The sequence below is a fragment of the Saccopteryx bilineata genome, chromosome 1, assembly GCF_036850765.1.
Source record: "Saccopteryx bilineata isolate mSacBil1 chromosome 1, mSacBil1_pri_phased_curated, whole genome shotgun sequence".
Taxonomy (NCBI): Eukaryota; Metazoa; Chordata; class Mammalia; order Chiroptera; family Emballonuridae; genus Saccopteryx; species Saccopteryx bilineata.
The window spans coordinates 333,037,282-333,058,114 of NC_089490.1; the positions used below are offsets into that span (position 1 = coordinate 333,037,282).

A 20,833-nucleotide genomic window follows, 5' to 3' on the forward strand; every position below is an offset into this window, starting at 1 on the left:
CTAAGGACTTTCTGTGATCGTAATAATCTCTTTAAACAAGAAGCAGACATTTTAGCACACAGTACAGGATTAACATGAAAGAATGAATGCTTGGAAACACTATCTCAGTCACATTCACAATGTCAAAAGTTATCACTAGTTTTTTTAGTGAAGAACTGAAGACTGGTAGCAGAATCCTTTCTATGGCTTCTAATAATATGTGTATGTGCAAATGGATATGAGTGCAGGTATGAATATGTGTAAATCATATAAGAAGCACTGTGTTTCAGCCTGTCTGGGTTGAGTTTCCTGTTTCCTGCTTCATGGTGCTATTACTTACTCATCACAGAAAGTTATTAGTCTTGCCTAATGCAGATGTGCCAAGAAAAGGCATTTTACCATACAGCCTACATGCTATGATCTCATTTGGTTACATACAAATATATATATATATATATATATATATATATATATATGTGCAAGGAGAGGGTAAAGAATAAAGGGAAGAGAAATAAGGGGAAGGAAAAAAAGGGAGGGCAGGCAGGTGGGAGGAGACAGTGACAGACAAAAGACCTAGCAGGTGGCCTATAAGAATATAACAAAGATAGTAGCTGTTCATCTTTAAAAGAAATTATGGCTGTTGATGATGATGATGATGATGACAACGATGACAATTTTGTTTAGTAGTACTTTTCTACAATGAGCAAAAAGTCTCTCTAGGCATTATAATAACTGAATAAAAACAAAGGGTGATTCTTGACAGCATCTGTAACCACTTCGTCTTTTCATAGCCAAACATCTTCTAACTTCTATATTTATTATTTATAAATTACACTCAATTCCAAATTTTTAACCTCATATTTTCAAAGATATTATATTTGTATCCCAAGCCTGAATGAGAAGGAATAATTTACAATCATGACTGAAGTGCTGGGTGTGTAAGTCTGTATAGATGGAATCCTGGTTTCGGCTCATATAATCTAACAATAATATTTAGCCATAAAGTGTAAGAATGAACAAAAAATTTAATCCAAAGAAGTTTATAATTTCAGACTTCATTTAAAAGACTTTCCTTTAAGAAGCTATGCTATAAGATGACAGAGATCCTATATCTCTAATCACCACGGAGCTGACAAACCTTAGAATGTCTACCCTGGAATTTCAAAATTTTAGATATAAATATGTTTATATTTTGCCTAAATTTTGTTTTAATTTTTGTTATGTGTATATCAACCACATTTTGACAAATATATTATAATATATATAATAGACACCTGAAATATCAATGAATTTCATTAGAAAGTTAAAAGCCCTTCGGAGTTGTCATAGTCAGTTCAAGCTATTATAGGAAAATACTAGAGACTGGGTGGCTTATAAACAACAGAAATTTACTTCTATAGTCCTGGAGGCTTGAAATCCAAGACCAAGGCACCAGCAGACCTGTCTGGTGAGCACCCACTTCTTCATGGATGGCCATCTTCTCACTGCAACCTCAAGTGGTGGAGGTGTGAGGGAGCTCGCTCAGGACTCTCATATAAGGGCACAAATACCACTCAGTAGGGTTCTCTGCTTCATGATCTAATCACCTCCCAAAAGCCCATCATCTAATCATATCACATTAGAAGTTAAGATTTCAACATACAAATTTTGGGGAACACAAATATTCAAACCATAGTACAAATTTAATAATTCACCAGACAGTCAATATACCAACAAATTCTTGAATATATACAAAATCACTGTAAAGCCTTTAAATATAATAGACACTCTAGCCAAACGTAACTAAGGGCTCCAATTACCCTCTTATTTCTAGCAATTTTTTTTTATTTCTCCCTTTTACCATTGCTCCCTCCCCTACAAGCAAGAGGTGAAACAGTGTCAATTGCATTATTAGCAGGATCAAGTGCATGACACCTATTTACTATGAAAAGATGATAAAAAAGATATTTCTTAAGAATCACCTGTGACTTTGTTTAGTTATGAGAGAATGTGATATAATATTATGCCTAGAGAAATTTGGAACATGGAGGGGAAAGAATACCTGTTTTATTCCGTTCTTTATCCATTTTAACCTTTTTAGATTTTTTTAATACAATTTTCATGGGATAAGCTAGCAACTACTTAAGAGTAAGGCTGACAACAGAGACAGATGGCCAAATCTTAATGCTTTAGAAATTTGGGGCCTATAGATTTCTTTTTTTTTCTTTTTCATTTTTCCGAAGCTGGAAACAGGGAGGCAGTCAGACAGACTCCGCATGTGCCCGACCAGGATCCACCCGGCATGCCCACCAGGGGCCGACGCTCTGCCCCTCTGGGCGTTGCTCTGTTGCATCCAGAGCCATTCTAGTGCCTGAGGCAGTGGCCACAGAGCCATCCTCAGCGCCCGGGCCAACTGTGCTCCAGTGGAGCCTTGGCTGCGGGAGGGGAAGAGAGAAATAGAGAGGAAGGAGAGGGGGAGGGGTAGAGAAGCAGATGGGCGCCTCTCCTGTGCCCTGGCCGGGAATCGAACCCGGGATTCCTGCACGCCAGGCTGACGCTCTACCGCTGAGCCAACCGGCCAGGGCCAAGGGGCCTATAGATTTCTTCTCTCCTCACTCCATACTCCTCCCCATCCACCTGAACACCCCACCTAAGCCCCACAATGCCCATCCATCCAATACCTTCAAGACCTCTTCTGGTGTGATGATTGCGTGTGTGTGTTGGAGTTGGGGGTGAAAGAGAATATAAGGGGATGAATGGTGACGGACAAAGATGACTTTTGGAACACACAAAATGGTGTACAGAGATGTGTTGTAGAATTGGGCAACTGAAGCCTGTATAATGCTATTAACCAGTGTCACCCAAATGCAATCCAATTTAAAAGGACCCCTGCTGCTCTAGGACAACTTACTGCGCTGCCCCAATGCCCCTTTAAGTCACAATAGCATCAGAGGAAGAGATGGAGAAGGACAAAAAAGAAGTGTGAAAGGAAAGCTCCAGTTTAAACCATAATCCTAATCCCTTGGCTCTTAAATTTGCTGTATTAGTTTGTTTTTGTTTCATTTAAACCATTCCCTCCCTAAGCTTTATTTTACTTTTAATCATTCTTTCCAATTCTGTTCTCCTATTCCCTCACTTCCCATTCCCTATGTTAACTCTTGCTTCAAACGCGGGACTCTGTAGAGTAGCTCAGGAACTATAACTGCCAATCCTTTTCCTTTAGCTCCAATATATTCAACATCCACATATTTTCCCAAAAATATATGATCACAAATAGCATTTGTCTCTGGCACTATACTCCAAGTACATTTTATAGATGCATTTACAGCTTAAATAACTTTTAAGGACTAGCATAGAAACATAAATACAATTTTAAAAATTATTTTATTGTAGGAGTATCTGTTCTAAGTTCTCATAATCATAGGGATAATTTTATGGATGAAAATTGAAGATGAAAGAAGCCAAGTAACTTGCTGAGACCACAGAATTAGTAAGTAGTAGAGCCAAATCCAAAGAAAGATCTGTTCTGTGGCATTAAATACTGTACGACTTCTATCACACCATGGAAACTCCTAAAACATTTCTATGTTGTTTATTAAGTCAATGAAAATTCTGAAAAGCTGCAAATTTTATTTCTAATCATTAACTGTTTTTAACTCAGTATCATTCATTCAAATATTTACTAGGTCTCTTTTACCCCAAACTACCTCTAGTAATAATAATCATCAATGCTATAAAACTATTACTGACATCACTAGGAGAAAAATATACAAACATTTAAATTATTTCAAGGATTTGCACTGTTATTAAAATTTTATCATGATTTATTATTTCTCTTACTAATGAATATTTGATTTGCTGAGATTTCTGAAAAGGTAGTGGATTTTTATACACAAGAGGAATTTTGTTGCTCAAAACAAAAATGCCTTATTGAAAAATACTGTTAAAATCTCTGTGAACTGGCATTTTCAAAACAAAAATATTTTTATTTCTCACAGCTACTAAGAAGTAAAATGAGTTTATAAAATGAATTATTTTTCTGTCAATAATAAAAACACAATTTGTAGAACTTGGAACAAATGACTTCTTTTTTGTAATACAATGACTGTTACTAACAAATTCTAGCTAAATTCTAGCTTACAAGATAAAATAAAAAATAAATAAGACTGTATAATGCCAACTTGATTATGTTTAACAATGCTAACAGAGGTTAAAATTGTAATTAGTCAAAAGCGTATACCATAAAAAAGTGTATATCATGCTAGTAGTATAAAAAAAAAGATAAACATAATTACAGCTCATTCTTTATTTTAACTTCAAACCACCATCTTGATTCACAAAAGGGCTCCTATATCCAGTGGAACCTCAGAACTAGTGTGGGACTAGAATAAGTTAATTGGCAATTACTGGTAATATTACATTAATGATATAAACTTTCCACTGAGTTAATAACATATGGATGTCATCCACTTCTTGAACTTTAACGTAAGTGAAAATAAAAAAAATTTACATTTTAAAAACCACCTAAAAATTCCATTTATATTCATGAAAATAGAATTGCACTGGCCAATAGTTTCACAAGCCCATGTCTATTTTTATAACAAGTTAATTTACCTTTTAAGAATGACAATGAATTTAGGAAGCCAAAAACATTAGATTTTTCCATTTTTTACCACCTCTATTCATCAGTCCTTTTTCATTTAAACCATGTGTTCAAGGCTTTCAAACAGACTTTCAATTTCCTCCAAATCATTTATCATGATCTCTCCCAGACAAACAGGTTTAACAACCTACCCATACATGTTGACATTTTGGACATTTTAAACTCTCTCCATTCCCCAACTTGTCACTTTCTCCTGCTTGTGCAACCTTTTTTTTTTTTTAATCAACTTAAACTTTCCCACAGTCTAGTTAAATAAATTAATTAGTTAATTATTTAAGAAAAATACAAAAGAATTTATCCTTAAAAGATTAACCCTTAATCGTGCAACCACTTGCCCTTTCTCCTCTGGAATTTCCATATTCACTCTACTTCCTCATCTTACATTTATTTTTTCCATTCCATTTTTTCTTAACTGTACTGACAAATAATTGAAAAATATAATTGCATATATTTAAAGTGTACAACATGTCACATTTATTTCTTAATCTACTATCCCAACTCAACTACAGAAATTTCTCTAGCAGGTTACCACTGATTGTTAGAGCAAACGAACATTTTTAACCCTTACTTTACTTGATATATCTACAGCATTACTAAACATAATGTCCTCATTCCTGACATTCTTGATTTTAATTAATTTTATTTCTTAGTTGAAAAGCAATAATCACTACTTCTAACTGTACTTTTTCTATGGTAACAGTCACCATAGCAAGTGCTCACATGTATACTTCAGCATTTCTCACACTTCTGGCTGTTAGCCATTAGTGGGTCAAAGCAGATTTTAAATAAATTACAATTAGAAAATATTCAAATATATTACATGTAGAAAGATTAGGTTTTATTGTGGGAAATTTGTGTGTGTGTGTATTCACAATTCTTATTTGATGTCACATCCAAAATGTTTGAAAGAAACTGTGTCTTATTAATCTCCAAAACCCACTTATTAGATCCATATAATAATTTATTTTTTTAATAATAAAGAAACTGATGTGTCCAATGTCATGTGATTTGTCCACAGTCAAGCAGCTAGTATGAAAGCCAAGAAAAGCCTCTATTTTATCTGCTGAACTCCAAACACCCAAGTTATATCTATTTATCTCCATATGAATGTCTAAAAGCTCCTCAACCTCAGTATTCGCAAAACCTGTCTGTACTCAGTTTCCACACATTTTCTAATTTTCTCAGCTTCCAGTGTTCTGCCCTTCCACATCCCAGCAATCCTCACATTTTAACTCAATCCACTCTTCACCATATCATTACCATCACTTTCAGTCATGTCCTCACCATTTCTCTCCTGGATGACTACTACAGTACCCTCCCATTACCTGTGATATGTCCTCCTTCTGAACTCCCAATTCACTCTCTATACTGTGGATCTAATTATTTAGGGCAAACTCTTCTAACCCTAAGGTAAAACTTTTCAACTCTGAATACCGTATGTAATTTTCTATACTTGATTTTTGTGTAAGTCTAGGCAATCCTTTAAGAAATAGAATCTAATTAATACTTAAAGGACTTTCATTAAAATCAGAAAATGGTCAAAAGGCCCAGATCAAAAGTTCTTTCCTTGCTTTTAAGGTTATTTCAAAGATGTTAAGTTTATGTAAAGAGATTCTATGACAATCACAAAGATCTTTTGCTCAAAATCCACAGGTTGTTCAGCCAATAAATGGTGGTGTTTTCTTAAGCACAAACACTACATTTTTATCTTGAGACTAATGAAATGCTGTATTATTTGTGCCTTCCCAGAGAGCTAACTAGAATTCATTTAATCTCAGGCACATCAATACTGTTTGTAAGTCTGTTTAAAACAAAACAAATTTTAATTTGCGCTGGGGTTTCTAACTAAAAATGCAAAGCTTTTCAATGTTTATATCAGGCTGAGCTATGTCTATTACTAATCAGTCACATATAGTCTGTAGATTATGTGCTATGACAAGGCTGAGCCTTTTATTCTATATGTTTAAACAAACTTGCACTTGCTGCTTCACAAAGACAAGTGGGAAGAATTTCTAGCTAGGTACTCACTATGAAGGGATCAAAGTTGTCATAATATGCTTTATGATACCATCTTTTTAAAATTATTTTTTAAAGTGAAGCTGAATTATTTCATTTTTTAAAAATATTAGTGTTCTTCAGACACAGAAACCCAATGTTGAAAATAAAACAATGTTTAAAAGTGCTGCCTATTTCATTATTTTTTTGTGAGTAAGATTAAGTGTAATCATTTTGGCATGCTGCTTCTGTTGCTGCTTAATTCTTTCCTTTGCTTCTCAATTAGAACAAAAAAGAGCTGGTTGTTCAAGGGAAACTCATTCTTTTCTCCACAAGAATGTTGGAAAGACCTGAGTGAAGCCTGAATCTACAACTATGATGAATACCTTGGCTTAAGAAAATGTAGGTTGCTTTACCCTTAAATACACATTTGGAAGTAAAGAAATGTTTTAAAGAAGTGCATGAGATTAAATATTCTCTCAAGTTCTCAACCATGACTTCTGCTAGGCCTAAACTGATAGTAATAGACAATGCTCTATGGCGAAGATATGATAATAACATACAAAACAATAAAATGATTGAAAAAAGGAGTCAGAGCAATTATAAAATATACTCACTGGTGTTACTCAGAGAGCCTTTTTCGTTCAGATAATCTTTAAAGTATTGTACGCCAGTTGCTCACAGAATCCACAATATGTGTTGGTATCCTGATGGCTGATGGCCAGCTGGTTAAGAACTAGAATAAAACTAGAACTCTCTCTTCCCATATTACCTCCATTCCACACAACCCTCTAAAGCAGCGGTTCTCAACCTGTGGGTCGCGACCCTGGCGGGGGTCAAACGACCAAAACACAGGGGTCGCCTAAAGCCATCGGAAAACACATATTTTATTTAAAATGTATTGTATAATAAACATGTATTTTATTTTAAAATGTATTGTATAATAAACATGTATTTTATTTAAAAATGTATTGTATAATAAATATGTATTTTCCGATGGCTTTAGGCGACCCCTGTGTTTTGGTCGTTCGACCCCCGCCGGGGTCGCAACCCACAGGTTGAGAACCGCTGCTCTAAAGTGTTCTGAGAACTCTGAATATAAGACTTATTTCTGGTATACAGACTGAATAGCAAGATCACCATGTATGAGACAATGTGTGTGAAAAAATATATATACCTGTAAAAAAAAAACTATTAAAAGCTATGCAAAAGTATATTTTCGCTACACATTTTAATGACCACAACTTCCATACTGAAAGTATCGTGTTGCTTAAGAAAATTCGTACAATAAATACTTATAAAACTACTTCTTGAAGTTATTCTTTAAAAAAAAAAATTGGCAGAGAGACAAGATGGCGATGGAGTAGGAGGATGTACCAACATCCACCTCCCAGAACCAAAGTGGATTACAAACTAATTTTAAGAACTATCATCTGGAAAAACCAACATTGTACTAAACTAAGAGGACTCTTCAACCAAGGAACACTGAAGAAGCCACACCGAGACTGCTTAGTGTATCCCAAGGTTCTCTTTACCATGCCACAGTCGCAGAGCTCCAGGGAAAAGCTACCTGGTCTCATCTCTCCAGGCAGAGGAGAACAGAAGCTCCACATCCACACATGCAGATGGCATTTCCAGTCTACCTAAATCATCACCAGCCAGAAGCAGCGGTCATTGGGACTTGGACGTGAACTGCAAAGTATAGAATTGTGACAACAATTCCAGTGCCATTCGGGCTTTTCCTGGAAGTGGACTTTTCCTGGACTCCTGCTCCTTGTGACAGCTCCTAACAGACTGAACTGGGGTTGGGTTGCATTTTTCAGGGATTTGGCATGGTGTTGGGGCCAACTTGGACTTGATGAACATGTTAAGGACACTACTCTTTTATGGATTCTTGCTGTATTGGCCAAGAGTTTGCTTAAAGGCTTTAATTACTGTAAAAAAAAAAAAAAAGAATAGAAGACTAGATAAAGAATATGTGGCACATAAACACCATGGTATACTATTCAGCCATAAAAAATGATGACATCGGATCACTTACAACAAAATGGTGGGATCTTGATAACATTATACGGAGTGAAATAAGTAAATCAGAAAAAAACAAGAAAAAAAAATTGGCACATTTTGTGCCTATTGAAAGGGGGTCGGTCTTACTTACCTTTTCCCGATATATTGGTTAGGATAAAAATACAAATGACTTCTTTATTTCTTTAGCTTTTTAAAAATATTTTATTTATTCCTTTTTAGAGAGAGGGGATGGGGAACAGGAAGCATCAAAACCCCTATGTGCCTTGACCAGGCAAGCCCAGGATTCTGAATAGGTGACCTCAGCATCCCAGGTCAACACTTTATCCACGGCTCCAACACAGTTCAGGCAAGTGCCTTAACTTCTAACATAAAATGTTTCCCTTATCCTCTTCCCAGAAGGGATTACTATAAATCAAGTCTTGGGGACAATATCATTTGATATTCTACTTATCCAATTTTATTCAATTAGAATGGAAGTAATGTTAATAAATGAAATGTGTCCTCAAAAATATCTATATTTACAATAAAATTGAATTTTAAGAATAAAATATTCTAATGTAACTGGACTCGCTAACTGCTATGTACAATGTTGCTTCTTCATTCCAAACACATTCTAGAGTTCAAACACATAACATTGTTTTGTCTGGTTGTAGTACTTTATAAATAGTTTTACTTTACCATTTAACAAACCTCTTGCATTGAGTTATTCAAACTAACTTCTGCCAAGAACACTAGGAATTTGGTGATAGTGTTTCTTTTAGGAGAAAAACAACCCCTTTCCTCAGAAAATGGAAAATGTTTATCTTGGCACTAAAACCTTATATTGAGCCCTCTAGAAAGTATTTTAAATTGTTTTTTTTAACCTGGACTTTGTAAGTGAAACAGAAAAAGGTTCTGTAACTCTGCATCAAAATATATTATACATATTTATGGGGCTGATTTTCTTTCTCACCAAAAATATCAAACTGATGGCAGCTGTTTTCAAAGAACCAAGCTAAAAATTAAGCATTGTCACTATATTCAAAACATAATGTTTTTTAAACCTCAAAAACATATAAAGACTAACAAATGCTAAATATTGACTACATATGCTCGCTTCAGGTGCCATATCGGGAAGAATTGTTTCATTTAACTACCTAAGAATTTTAACAAAAGGAAAATTTACTTGGTACTGTACTTTTTTCTCCTATGTATATCAATAAAAGATGTTTCTAAGTTTTTTATCTTTTTTACCACTAGGTATGTTTTATCTTCAGACTAGACAGAACATAAAGATAAACCACACAAACGTTTTGCAGAATTTTCCTAATAATTTATCTATATGCAATTATAAAGTTTTGGGAAATTGATAAAAATAAAATAGTATTTGTTCTTAATTTCTCTACCCCACCCTTAATTATTAAAATATAAGAGACCAAAGAAATCATATGGTATGTCTGAAGCTATACTAAAATGGTAGGTCAAACAATTTAACAAAGACCATGAGATAGCTGCACTGATTTTCAAGTCACTAATAACTGCCATAAAATACTACATATCCCATTACTAATCCTTTGCAAATCAAGTTGAAACTTTGGTTTTTCTTCTTCTAACAGCCTGGCTGTCCCTTTACAAAAATAATAACCGCAACATCATCATTTTATATTTTGCATATAACATTTTTGATAAAGCCAAAATAAAATAATGAAAATTAAATCATTGTGCTTATTATATCTTTATTTAGGATATTCTGGCAGGAAATTAGTTGTTCCAAAATTCTGGTGTGGTTAAATTATCTTATTTAGGTTTAAAAAAGAAAGATGGCTATCAAATATATCTTATTAAAATCCTTAATTGCCTTTGTCAATTAAATACAAATTTTACTTTTAAAAGCCTGGTCGTTCCTGCTGTGACTGAATTCTGGCCATATCCAAAAATACCAAGGAAAGAGCCCATTCAAATGACTGCAATAGACAAAATAAATGGGAATTACCGGTATTACTGAAAAGGAAGACTAGGAAGTGGACTCTTCCTAAATAAAATATTTCTTCTCATACTGCTATGGTTACATAACAGTGTCAGACAACCTTTTTATTGGCACTGAACTTGAGTCATCCTAACACACACCTCCCCTCCCTTATTCCTCAAAGTCTCACTGTTAATGAAAAATACAACTTTGACATCATAGACTAATTTAATATTTTAAAACTCTGTAATTAATATGCTAGGTTACCTTCACAGAAGACTTAAGATTAAATCCTACTGTAACTTTTTCTCATTTAAATTTAAAATGTTAAGTCTCTCATAAGGAGACTGAGGAATATCTAAAATCAGGCCCACAAAGAACATCTATCAAAATTTTAGGACTATTAATTTACATATTCAGCTTTCCAAATAAAACTATAAGTAGAATGTGAGAAAACAAATTTCTATTCCTTTTCTTTCTCTATATACTAAGGAGCAGTGATTTCTCTCTAACCACTCTAGAAGAAAACAAAACTCTTACATCTCATATGGGATAATTATTTGGGAAACACTTTAGTCACATGGTTGATAAAAAAATTACAAAGAAACACTATTTTTTCTATTAAAATAAATAGGTATAACAGAACATACCTGAAAAAGAACATATACAAGGCAGCTGTGATGCAGAACAAAAGGACCTACAACAAGGAGAAAATACATTACTTGCAAAAAAACACTGACATCATCATTGATATGTCTTATAAAAGCAAAATACCTACTATTAAATCTTGCATCTGAAACAATCTAAATATGTATCAAAGTAGTCATACATCTTTCATTCTCTACATTTTGTATAAACCATATTAAGGCAATGAAAGGTCCATATTCACACAAATTTATAAATAAAGTTATATACATATACTAGACAATATGTATATATAAATACAATATGTATATGTAGTCCCTCACCATATCGTGGTTCAATTTTTGCGGTCTCACTGTATCGCGGAATTTTACATTGCATATATTTAATTTTGTATTGTGGATTTTTCACTATATTGCGGGATTTTGCAATATATATATAGATATTTTTATATATTTATTATTTTAATTATTTTTGTGGTAAATAAGCATTTCTAGCCTAGAAAATTGAAAATATTAAAAAATACAAAAAGTATTAATTAAAATATATTAAAAGAAAATTAGCTTGAGCCCAAGGTCGCTGGCTCGAGCAAGGGGTTACTTGGTCTGCTGAAGGCCCACGGTCAAGGCACATATGAGAAAGCAATCAATGAACAATTAAGGTGTTGCAACGAAAACTAATGATTGATGCTTCTCATCTCTCCGTTCCTGTCTGTCTGTCCCTGTCTATCTCTCTCTCTGACTCTCTGTAAAAAAAAAAAAAAAAAAAAAAAAATTAAATCAAAATAAAATACATAGCATATAGCAGATGAGTAGACAAAGAATCGCACATATGAATATTGCACCACCTGATGAAGTGGCGCTTTCAGAAGAGCTGTAATGCTCTTCTTGGCGGTGCAGTACATTCATCTCATTGTCATCACCTTCACGTCATCAGCACCATCTTCATCATTCAAGCTGTAGTATATTCACTGGTGAGTACCCATATAGAATTGTATATGCTGTTAAAATTATGTAGATTTAAGAGTGTAGAAAGTGTTTATGAGCATAGGAAGTGTTTATAAGAGTGTGGGAAAGGTTAATAACTGTGGGAAAGGTTTATAAGAGTGTGGGGAGGGTTTATAAAGCCATTTAATATATATAAATAATAAAATAAACACAAGGTCACTACTTCACAGATTTTCGCCTATTGTGAGGGGTTTTGGAACCTAAGCCCTGCGATAGACAAGGGACCACTGTATAGACTAAATAGACGGTTAACAGAATTCAAAACAGAATAGTCAATTTCTAAAATTCTAAGCATGCCATAAAAAAATGAAATATTGCCATCTGCAATGACATGGATGGACCTACAGGATATTATGCTAAGTGAAATAAGTCAAACAAAGACAAATAACATACGATTTTACTTATATGTAGAAATCTAAAAAATAAAATTAATGAATAAAACAGAAATATACTTATAACTACAGAGAACAAATTGATGGTTTACAAATAGGAGGAGGGTTAGAAAGTTGAGTAAAAAAGTTGAAGGGATTAGGAAGCATAAATTGGTAGTTACAAAATAGTGATGGGGATGCAAAGTCCAGCCTCAGGAATATAGTCAATAATATCATAATTAGGTATGCTTTCAGGTAAGTATTAGACTTAATGGGTTGATCACTTTTTAAGTTATATAAATGTCTAATCACTGTGTTGTACACCTAAAACTAATATATTATATATCAACTGTAATTGAAAAATAAAAAAAAAATGCTTTGAGAAGTTAAAAAAAAGACAATGTCTTTTATAATGAAAACAGCAAATAAATCATAGTATTTATTAACTATTCTATTGAGATGGCCAGCTTTTTAAAAAATGTAATATACAGTCTAGTTGTCAACCAATTCAAATCAATAAGAAAAGATCCTAAAAGTATAATCATCCTTTGTGTGATATAAACTAGCTATTAAAAATTCCTCTAAAACATCAGAACACAGTAAATCTGGATTAAAGCTCCCCTCAAACACACCATAATAAACACAACATTCTAAGATGTATATGAAAAGGATCCAGAACCTAAGTCCTGAACAAAAGTGAGTTATATGCCAACAAATTTTTTCTATTTACTTTCTGCCTTTCATTTTAGATCAGTCTTACCATTGTGTCTTGAAGTTTACTGGACTCAATCTACTTCATGGATTTCAAAGTGATCTTTATTCATTCCTTTTTTGTTTGCTCTAGATTTAATGAGAAGATAAGACTGACTTATCTTCTCGTTATGGGTCAAATTTTCTTGTTTCTTATTGCATGCCTGGTAATTTTGAATGGATATTAGACATTCTGAATTTTGCTTTGGTGGGTGCTAGATATTTTTGTATGCCCATAAATATTCCTGAACTTTGTTCTAGCACAGTTAAGTTATTGAACACAGTTTAATGCTTTAATGACTTGCTTTTAAGATATTTCAGAAGGAAGTATTGCTCAACTCAGTACTAATTATTCCTCATTACTGAGATAAGACCTTTATGTATACTGTACTTAATGCCACATGTACATTGAGATTTTCCAGTCTGGCTGCTTTTGAATGCCAAACAGTTAAGGACCTCCAATTCCTTCAGGTTATTCTTTCCTTGGACTTTGTGTGGCATTTTCCTCCTTAACATGTCCTAAATAGCAATCAGCTGAGTACCTTCCTCTGTACTCATCTGTTCTGTAAACTCTATTCAGCATTGTCTTCTCTCACTCTTCAAACTGCTTCTTAAACTCAGAAGGTCCTCTAGACTTTTTCCGAATGCCTTCTCTTTAATCAATGCCTGGAAACTCTCTCACGGCATGACTACCATAATCATAGGGCTCATTTTATTTGTTTCCCAAATCTCAGGGATCTCTGCCCTTCAGTTTCTAATGTCCAGTTTCAGATGTTTTGCCTACATTAGGATTACTTCAATTGTAAGAGTGAGGATTAGTTTGATTGCCCTGTAACTATTATTAGGTCATAAACAGAAGCAGAGTGTGGTTATTTAAGTTTAAATAAATTTAAATTAAATAATATTAAAATTCAGTTTATCATTCTCACTAGCCACAGTTCATGTAATCAATAGCCACATGTGATAATAGATAGCTATAATATACAGAACAGATATAGTAACATATCATAATTGCAAAAAGTTCTATTAGATCTGTGTGGTTACTGAATTACATTTCCACTGTATACTCTGCTAAGTTACAGCATTTAAAATATTCAAACTTTGGCTATAAAGTATAAATCTGCACACATCTATTTTAATACTTCATACTTTTATGTCTATATTAACACTTAAAATTAACACTCATATCACTTTATGCATTTGTAGAAATAAAAGAGTACTATTTATTACATATATTGTAAGGATTAAATAACATATATAAAACCTAATAGAGTAGATAATAACCTCTCAGTAACTGAAAGCTATTAACAAGAAATTATTTCTTTCTACTTCCCTTCCATTTCACAACCTCTGTACAACACATTTAACAGGATAAGTAACTTTAAAATTGTTATTTTCACTTTAATTTTTTAACATTCTTTAAAATCAAAGTTTTGAAAGGCCTGCTACAACACAGATGAACCTTAAAAGCAGTAAGTGAAAGAAGCAGTTACAAATGACCACATGCCATACATATGATTTGTATGAAATTCCAGAATATACAAATCTATTTATAGAAAGCAGAAATGAATGTCTAGAGCTAGGGAAGTTGAGGGTCAACTGGGTTTGTTTACTAATGGTACAAAGATTCGAATGGGGTTGATGAAAGTTTTCTAAAATTAGATTATATGGACAGGAGCATAACTCTATAAATATACCAAAAACCCATGGAATTGACACTTCAAACTGGTAAATTTTATAGCATGTAAATTATATCTCAAAAACATTAAAGCTCTTTTATTAGTTCATTTCTTTTGCACATATCTGCCCAATTTTCCCAACACCATTTTTTTTTTAATTTTTTATTGATTTTTAGACAGAGAGGAAGGAAGAGGGAGGGAAAGAGACACAGAGACAGAGAGAAAAACATCAATTTGTTGTTCCACTTTATTTATCCATTCACTGGTTGATTCTTGTATGTACCCTGACCAGGGATCAAACCTGCAACTTTGGCATATCAGGATTACATTACTACTTTATTATTATTTATTATTACTACTTTAACCAATAGAGCTAACACCATTCAATGAACAGGCTGTCTTTACCCCACTGTATGTTCTTGCCTCCTTTTTCAAATAATAATTGACGATAAAGGCATAATTTTCTTTCTGGGCTCTCTATCCTTTTCCATTGGTCTATATATCTGTTTGTATACCAGTACCATGCTGTTTTGATTACTATGGCCTTGTAGTATAGTTTGATATCAGGTAGCATGATTCCCTCAACGTTGTTCTTCTTTCTCAAGATTGCTGTGGCTATCCAAATCTTTTGTGGTTCCATATAAATTTTTGGAATTTTTTTTTCAGATTCTATGGAAATATGCCATTGGTATTTTGATAAGAATTGTGTTGAATCTGTAGACTGCTTTGGGTAATAAGGACATTTTAATGATGTTAATTATTCTTATACATGAACACAGTTTATATGGTTTCACTTATGTGTATCTTCTTCAGTGTCTTATAATTTTGAGTACTACTTCTTGATTAAATTTATTCCCAGAAATTTTTATTTTTTTGGTGCTATTGTAAATGGGTCATTTTCCTATTTTCCCTTTCTGAAAATTTACTGTTGCTATATAGAAATGCAACTGATTTCTGGGACTCTATTTTGTATCATGCTACCTTACTGAATTTGTCAGTTCTAATAATTTTTTGTGAAATATTGAGGGTACTCATATATACAGCATCATGTCATCTGTAAATAATGATAGTTTTACTTCTTCCTTTCAAATTTAGATGCCTTTTATTTCTTCTTCTTTTCCAATTGCTATGGCTAGCACTTCTAGTCCTATGCTGAATTACGGTGGTAAAAGTAGACATCCCTGTCTTGTTCCTGATCTTAAGGGAAACAGTTTTAGTTTTTCTCCACGGAGAATGATGTTGGCTGGGGAGCTTGTCATGTATGGCTTTCATTATACTGAGGTATATTCCCTCTAGTCACACTTTACTGAGAGTTTTGTTTTTTAACCATAAATGGGTGCTGGGTTTTACTAAATATTTTTTCTGCAGCATCTATTGATATGACCATGTGATTTTTATTCTTTATTTTGTTTACGTGGTATATCATGATAACTTATTTATGGACACTGTACCAACCTCACATCCCAAGAATAAATCACACTTGATAATGGTATATGATCTTTTTAATATATCACAAGAATAAACTCAAAATGAATTAAAGATCTAAATGTTAGATTTGAAACCATAAAAATCTAAAGGAAAACATAGGCAGTAATATCTCAAATATTTCTCATAGTAATATTTTCCTGATATATCTCCTTAGGCAAGGGAAACAAGAAAAAATAAATGGGACTACGTCAAACAAAAAAGTTTTATTTTTATTTATTTATTTTTTGAGAGCAAGAGATAGGAAAGGAGAGAGATAAGAAGCATCAAACTATAGTTGCATCACTTTAGTTGTTCAATGATTGCTTCTCATACATGCATTGACAGGGGGAGAGGAGGAAAGGTGTGGGTGGAGTGCAGAGCACATTTCTAGCAGCTGTGGCTGATGCAATGCTGTGAGAATACTCCAGCTCCCAGAAGCCTCCTGGGCATACCCAGGAAGGAAGCTCACCCGCTATAAGGAAGTGACTTAGTGCCAACCATGCAGCTCCCTGATCTTTTCAGCCATTCGCTTTGAGGAACACGCTGTAACACCCTATAGGCTGAACCCATGTATATAAGCTAGCTTACTTCCTGAATAAAGTGGATCTGCATCACTGAACCTGGTCCCCTGAGTCGGGTCTTTGCGTCTCCGTTGTCCTCGCCCCCCCACAGGACTTGTCCACAGAAAGGCTGAAGTCACGCCAGTGACTCCTTGCTCAAGCCAGTGACCCTGGGATTATGTCAATGATCCTGAGCTCAAGCGAATGACCCCGCACTCAAGCTGACAAGCTGTGCTCAAGCTGAATGAGTCCACACTCAAGCTGGTGACCTCAGGGTTTCAAACCTGGGACCTCAGCATCACAGATCAATGTTCTATTCACTGGCACCACCACTGGTCAGGCCAAACTAAAAAGTTTTTCCCAGCAAAGAAAACTATGAACAAATAAAAATAAGACCTCACTGAATGGGAGAACATATTCACCAATGATACATGTAATAAGGGTTAATACCCAAAATTTATAAAAAACTCAGACAACTCAGAACACATATAAATCAACAAATTAAAAAATGGACAAAGGAACTGAATAGATATTTCCCAAAGAGGACATACAGATGACCAACAAACATATGAAGAGATGTCCAATGTCACTAACCATCAGAGAATTGAAAGTTAAAACTATAATGAGATATCAGCTCACACCTGTCAGAATGGCTACTAACAATAAATCAACAAACAACAAATACTAGCGAGGATGTGGAGAAAAGTGGGCTCTTGTGCACAATCAGTGCAAATGCAAACTGATGTAGTCACTCAAAAAATTAAAAATAGAACTGCCTTATGACTCAGCCATTCCACTTCTGAGAACATATCCAAAGAAGCCTGAAACACTAATTTTAAAGAATATATTCAACTCTATGTTCATGCAGCATTATTTACAATAGCCAAAATTGGAAGCAGCCAAAGTGTCCATCAGTAGATGAATAGATAAAAAAAACCTGTGGTACTTTACACCATGGAATACTACTCGGCCATAAGAAAGAAAGAAAGAAAAATCTTTTGACAACAAAACAAATAGGCAATCAACTAAATGGAAGATGATATCTGCAAACAACAGCTCTGCTAAGGGGTTAATATACAAAATATATAAAGAATTCACAAAGCTCGGCAACAAACAAGCAAACAATCCAATTAAAAACTGGGGTGAGGACATGAACAGATACTTCTTCCAAGAAGAAATACAAATGGCTAATAGATACATGAAAATTGTTAATCGTTAGTAGCTATTTGAGAAATGCTAATCAAAACTATAATAAGATACCACCTTACACCTGTTAGATTGGCTATTATCAACAAGACAGGTAATAACAAGTGTTGGAGAGGCTGTGGAGAAAAGGGAATCCTCAATTCACTGCTGGTAAGAATGCAAATTGGTTCAACCATTATGGAAGAAAGTATGGTGGTTCCTCAAAAAATTAAGAATATAACTACCATATGACCCAGCAATCCCTTTACTGGGTATCTACCACCAAAACTTGAAAACACTGGTAAATAAAGACACACGTACTCTCATGTTCATTGAAGTATTATTCACAGTGGCCAACATGTGGAAACAACCAAGGTGTCCCTTGACAGAAGATTGGAACAAGAAGATGTGGTACATATATATAATGGAATACCACTCAACCATAAGAAATGATGACATAGTGACATTTAAGACATGGATGGACCTTGAGAACATTATACTGAGTGAAATAAGTAAATCAGGATAAGAACTGTATGATTTACACATAGGTGGGACATAAAATAGAGACTCATGGACACAGATAAAAGTGAAGCAGTTACCAGGGGCAAGGGGATATGGGGGAGGGGGACCAAGGTGGGGGAGGGGGAGGGGGACCAAGAGCAACAAATATAAGGTGAAGGAAAATGATTTGACTTTGGGTGACGAGGTATACAACATAATCAATAGTTCAAATGCTATAGAAATGCTTACCTGTACTCTTATTGATCAATGTAACCCTGTTAAAGTTAATTTTCTAAGTAAAATTTAAAAATTAAAAAAAAAAAAGAATTTCTTACCATTTGTGACAGGGATGGACTTGGCGAGTATCATGCTAAATGAAATAAGCCAATCGGAGAAAGACAAGTATCATATGATTTCACACATATGTGAAATCTAACGAACAAAATAAACTAATAAACAAAATAGAAATAGACTCATAGAGACAGACTGAATACTGTCAGGAAGGGGGCTGTGGGGCTGGGTGAAAAAGGTGAAGGGGTTAAGGAAAAAAAAGCTTACAGATACAGACAACAGCATGGTGATTTCTAGAAGGAAAGGGGCTGGGGGGAGGTAGAAGAAGGTAAAGGGGGACAATAGTGATGAAGGGAGACTTGACTTGTGTGGTGAGACACACAATACAAAATACAGATGACGTATTCTAGAATTGGACTCCTAAAATCTAGAATTTTATTAACCAAAATCACTCCCAAAAATTCAACTTTAAAAAAGTTGTTTTTTGTATAAAGTAATGCATGTACATAATAAACACTAAATTCAAAATTCACACTGAATAACAAAATATAATGGAAAGAACATGCCCTTTTATTACAGTCTTTGGTATCCTGTCTGTGTTGAATTTTTTTTTGTGTGTGTGTATACATTTGTATATAGACACATATATATTTAATAAAAAATTGTTCTATACATTTTAATTTTACACATATATACACAAAAAATGCTGATTTAATTGACAGTCTATGAACAGCTATTCATAGTAGATGCAATAAATATTGAATACCAAAGTATACTTTGTAACCATGTGCACTTATATCTATGGCAGTAATTTCTTAGAGCTAAATTCAGTGAATTGAGGGACAGGTGCATTTTTAATTTTGATGTACTCCCATTAACAGATATAAAAGTACCTATTTTCCTTAGACTAGCTATTTTCCTCTACCCACAAAAACTGTGATTTATCAAACTATCTTATCCTTACCAAACTGCTGGGTGAAAGAAATTATATAATATGGGTTTTATTCTTCTTATTAGTGAAACTGAGCCTCACAGGTACATCAACCTGTTTGTTTGTTTGTTTTGATCAGTTAGTTTAAATGACGTTTCATATCATTTACCTATTTTAGGATTGATATTTTACAAACAATTTTTATTTTTAAAGCTAAATATACTTATATAAAATCCTAAAGATAATTTCATTATTAGCTAGTTGTACTAAGAAGAATATGGGTGCTTTAATAAAGTAATCATGTAAAGGAAATCTCATAAAGTATTAAGCTAAAAGAACATTTTAAGCCAAAGTATACAAAAAAACAAGTAATGTAAAAGTCAAGTTCATTTAGCTGAAAAATACTATTTTCTCTGGAATGACTTTTCAGGAAGTGACAGATTTATAATACATGGCTTCCTGTTACAAAACTTATAAAATTTTCAGGAAAAAAAAGAACTATACTATTGCTGCTTTCACTATGTTATGCAGAATTATATGAAAAAGATTCCTTTTCCAGGCTTTGAGAAAGAAACAGTATCACAATTATTTTAAAACCCTAAAAGTAACCAGCAATATAACAAATGTGAATATGGTAAGTACAGAAAGCTACTTTTACCATTTAAGTCTCAACATGGTTAAAGCACATATGCTGAAAGCATTTTAAGTCTACTAGAGACCAAAACAGATGATGCATTTAACTACTTCCTACCACAGGAATCTTCTGCTTTTCTTTAACATAAGCAATTAAATATTCTTTGTCCCTGATCACAGTGCCTTTGACCACTCCTTGAGTGTGTGCTAAGACAATGATGCTCTTG

At 33.8% G+C, this 20,833-nt stretch overlaps 1 protein-coding gene across 3 annotated transcripts in view; it reads right to left on the bottom strand.

The window, feature by feature from the left end:
- The window catches only part of TMEM135 (transmembrane protein 135), a 368,866-nt gene that overhangs the window by 75,690 nt on the left and 272,343 nt on the right, over positions 1-20,833 (bottom strand). For all 3 annotated transcript variants that reach the window (XM_066248597.1, XM_066248596.1, XM_066248595.1), the window contains one exon: positions 11,240-11,286. In XM_066248597.1, coding sequence (XP_066104694.1) covers positions 11,240-11,286 — 47 coding nt within the window. The remainder of the gene's footprint in view (positions 1-11,239; positions 11,287-20,833) is intronic.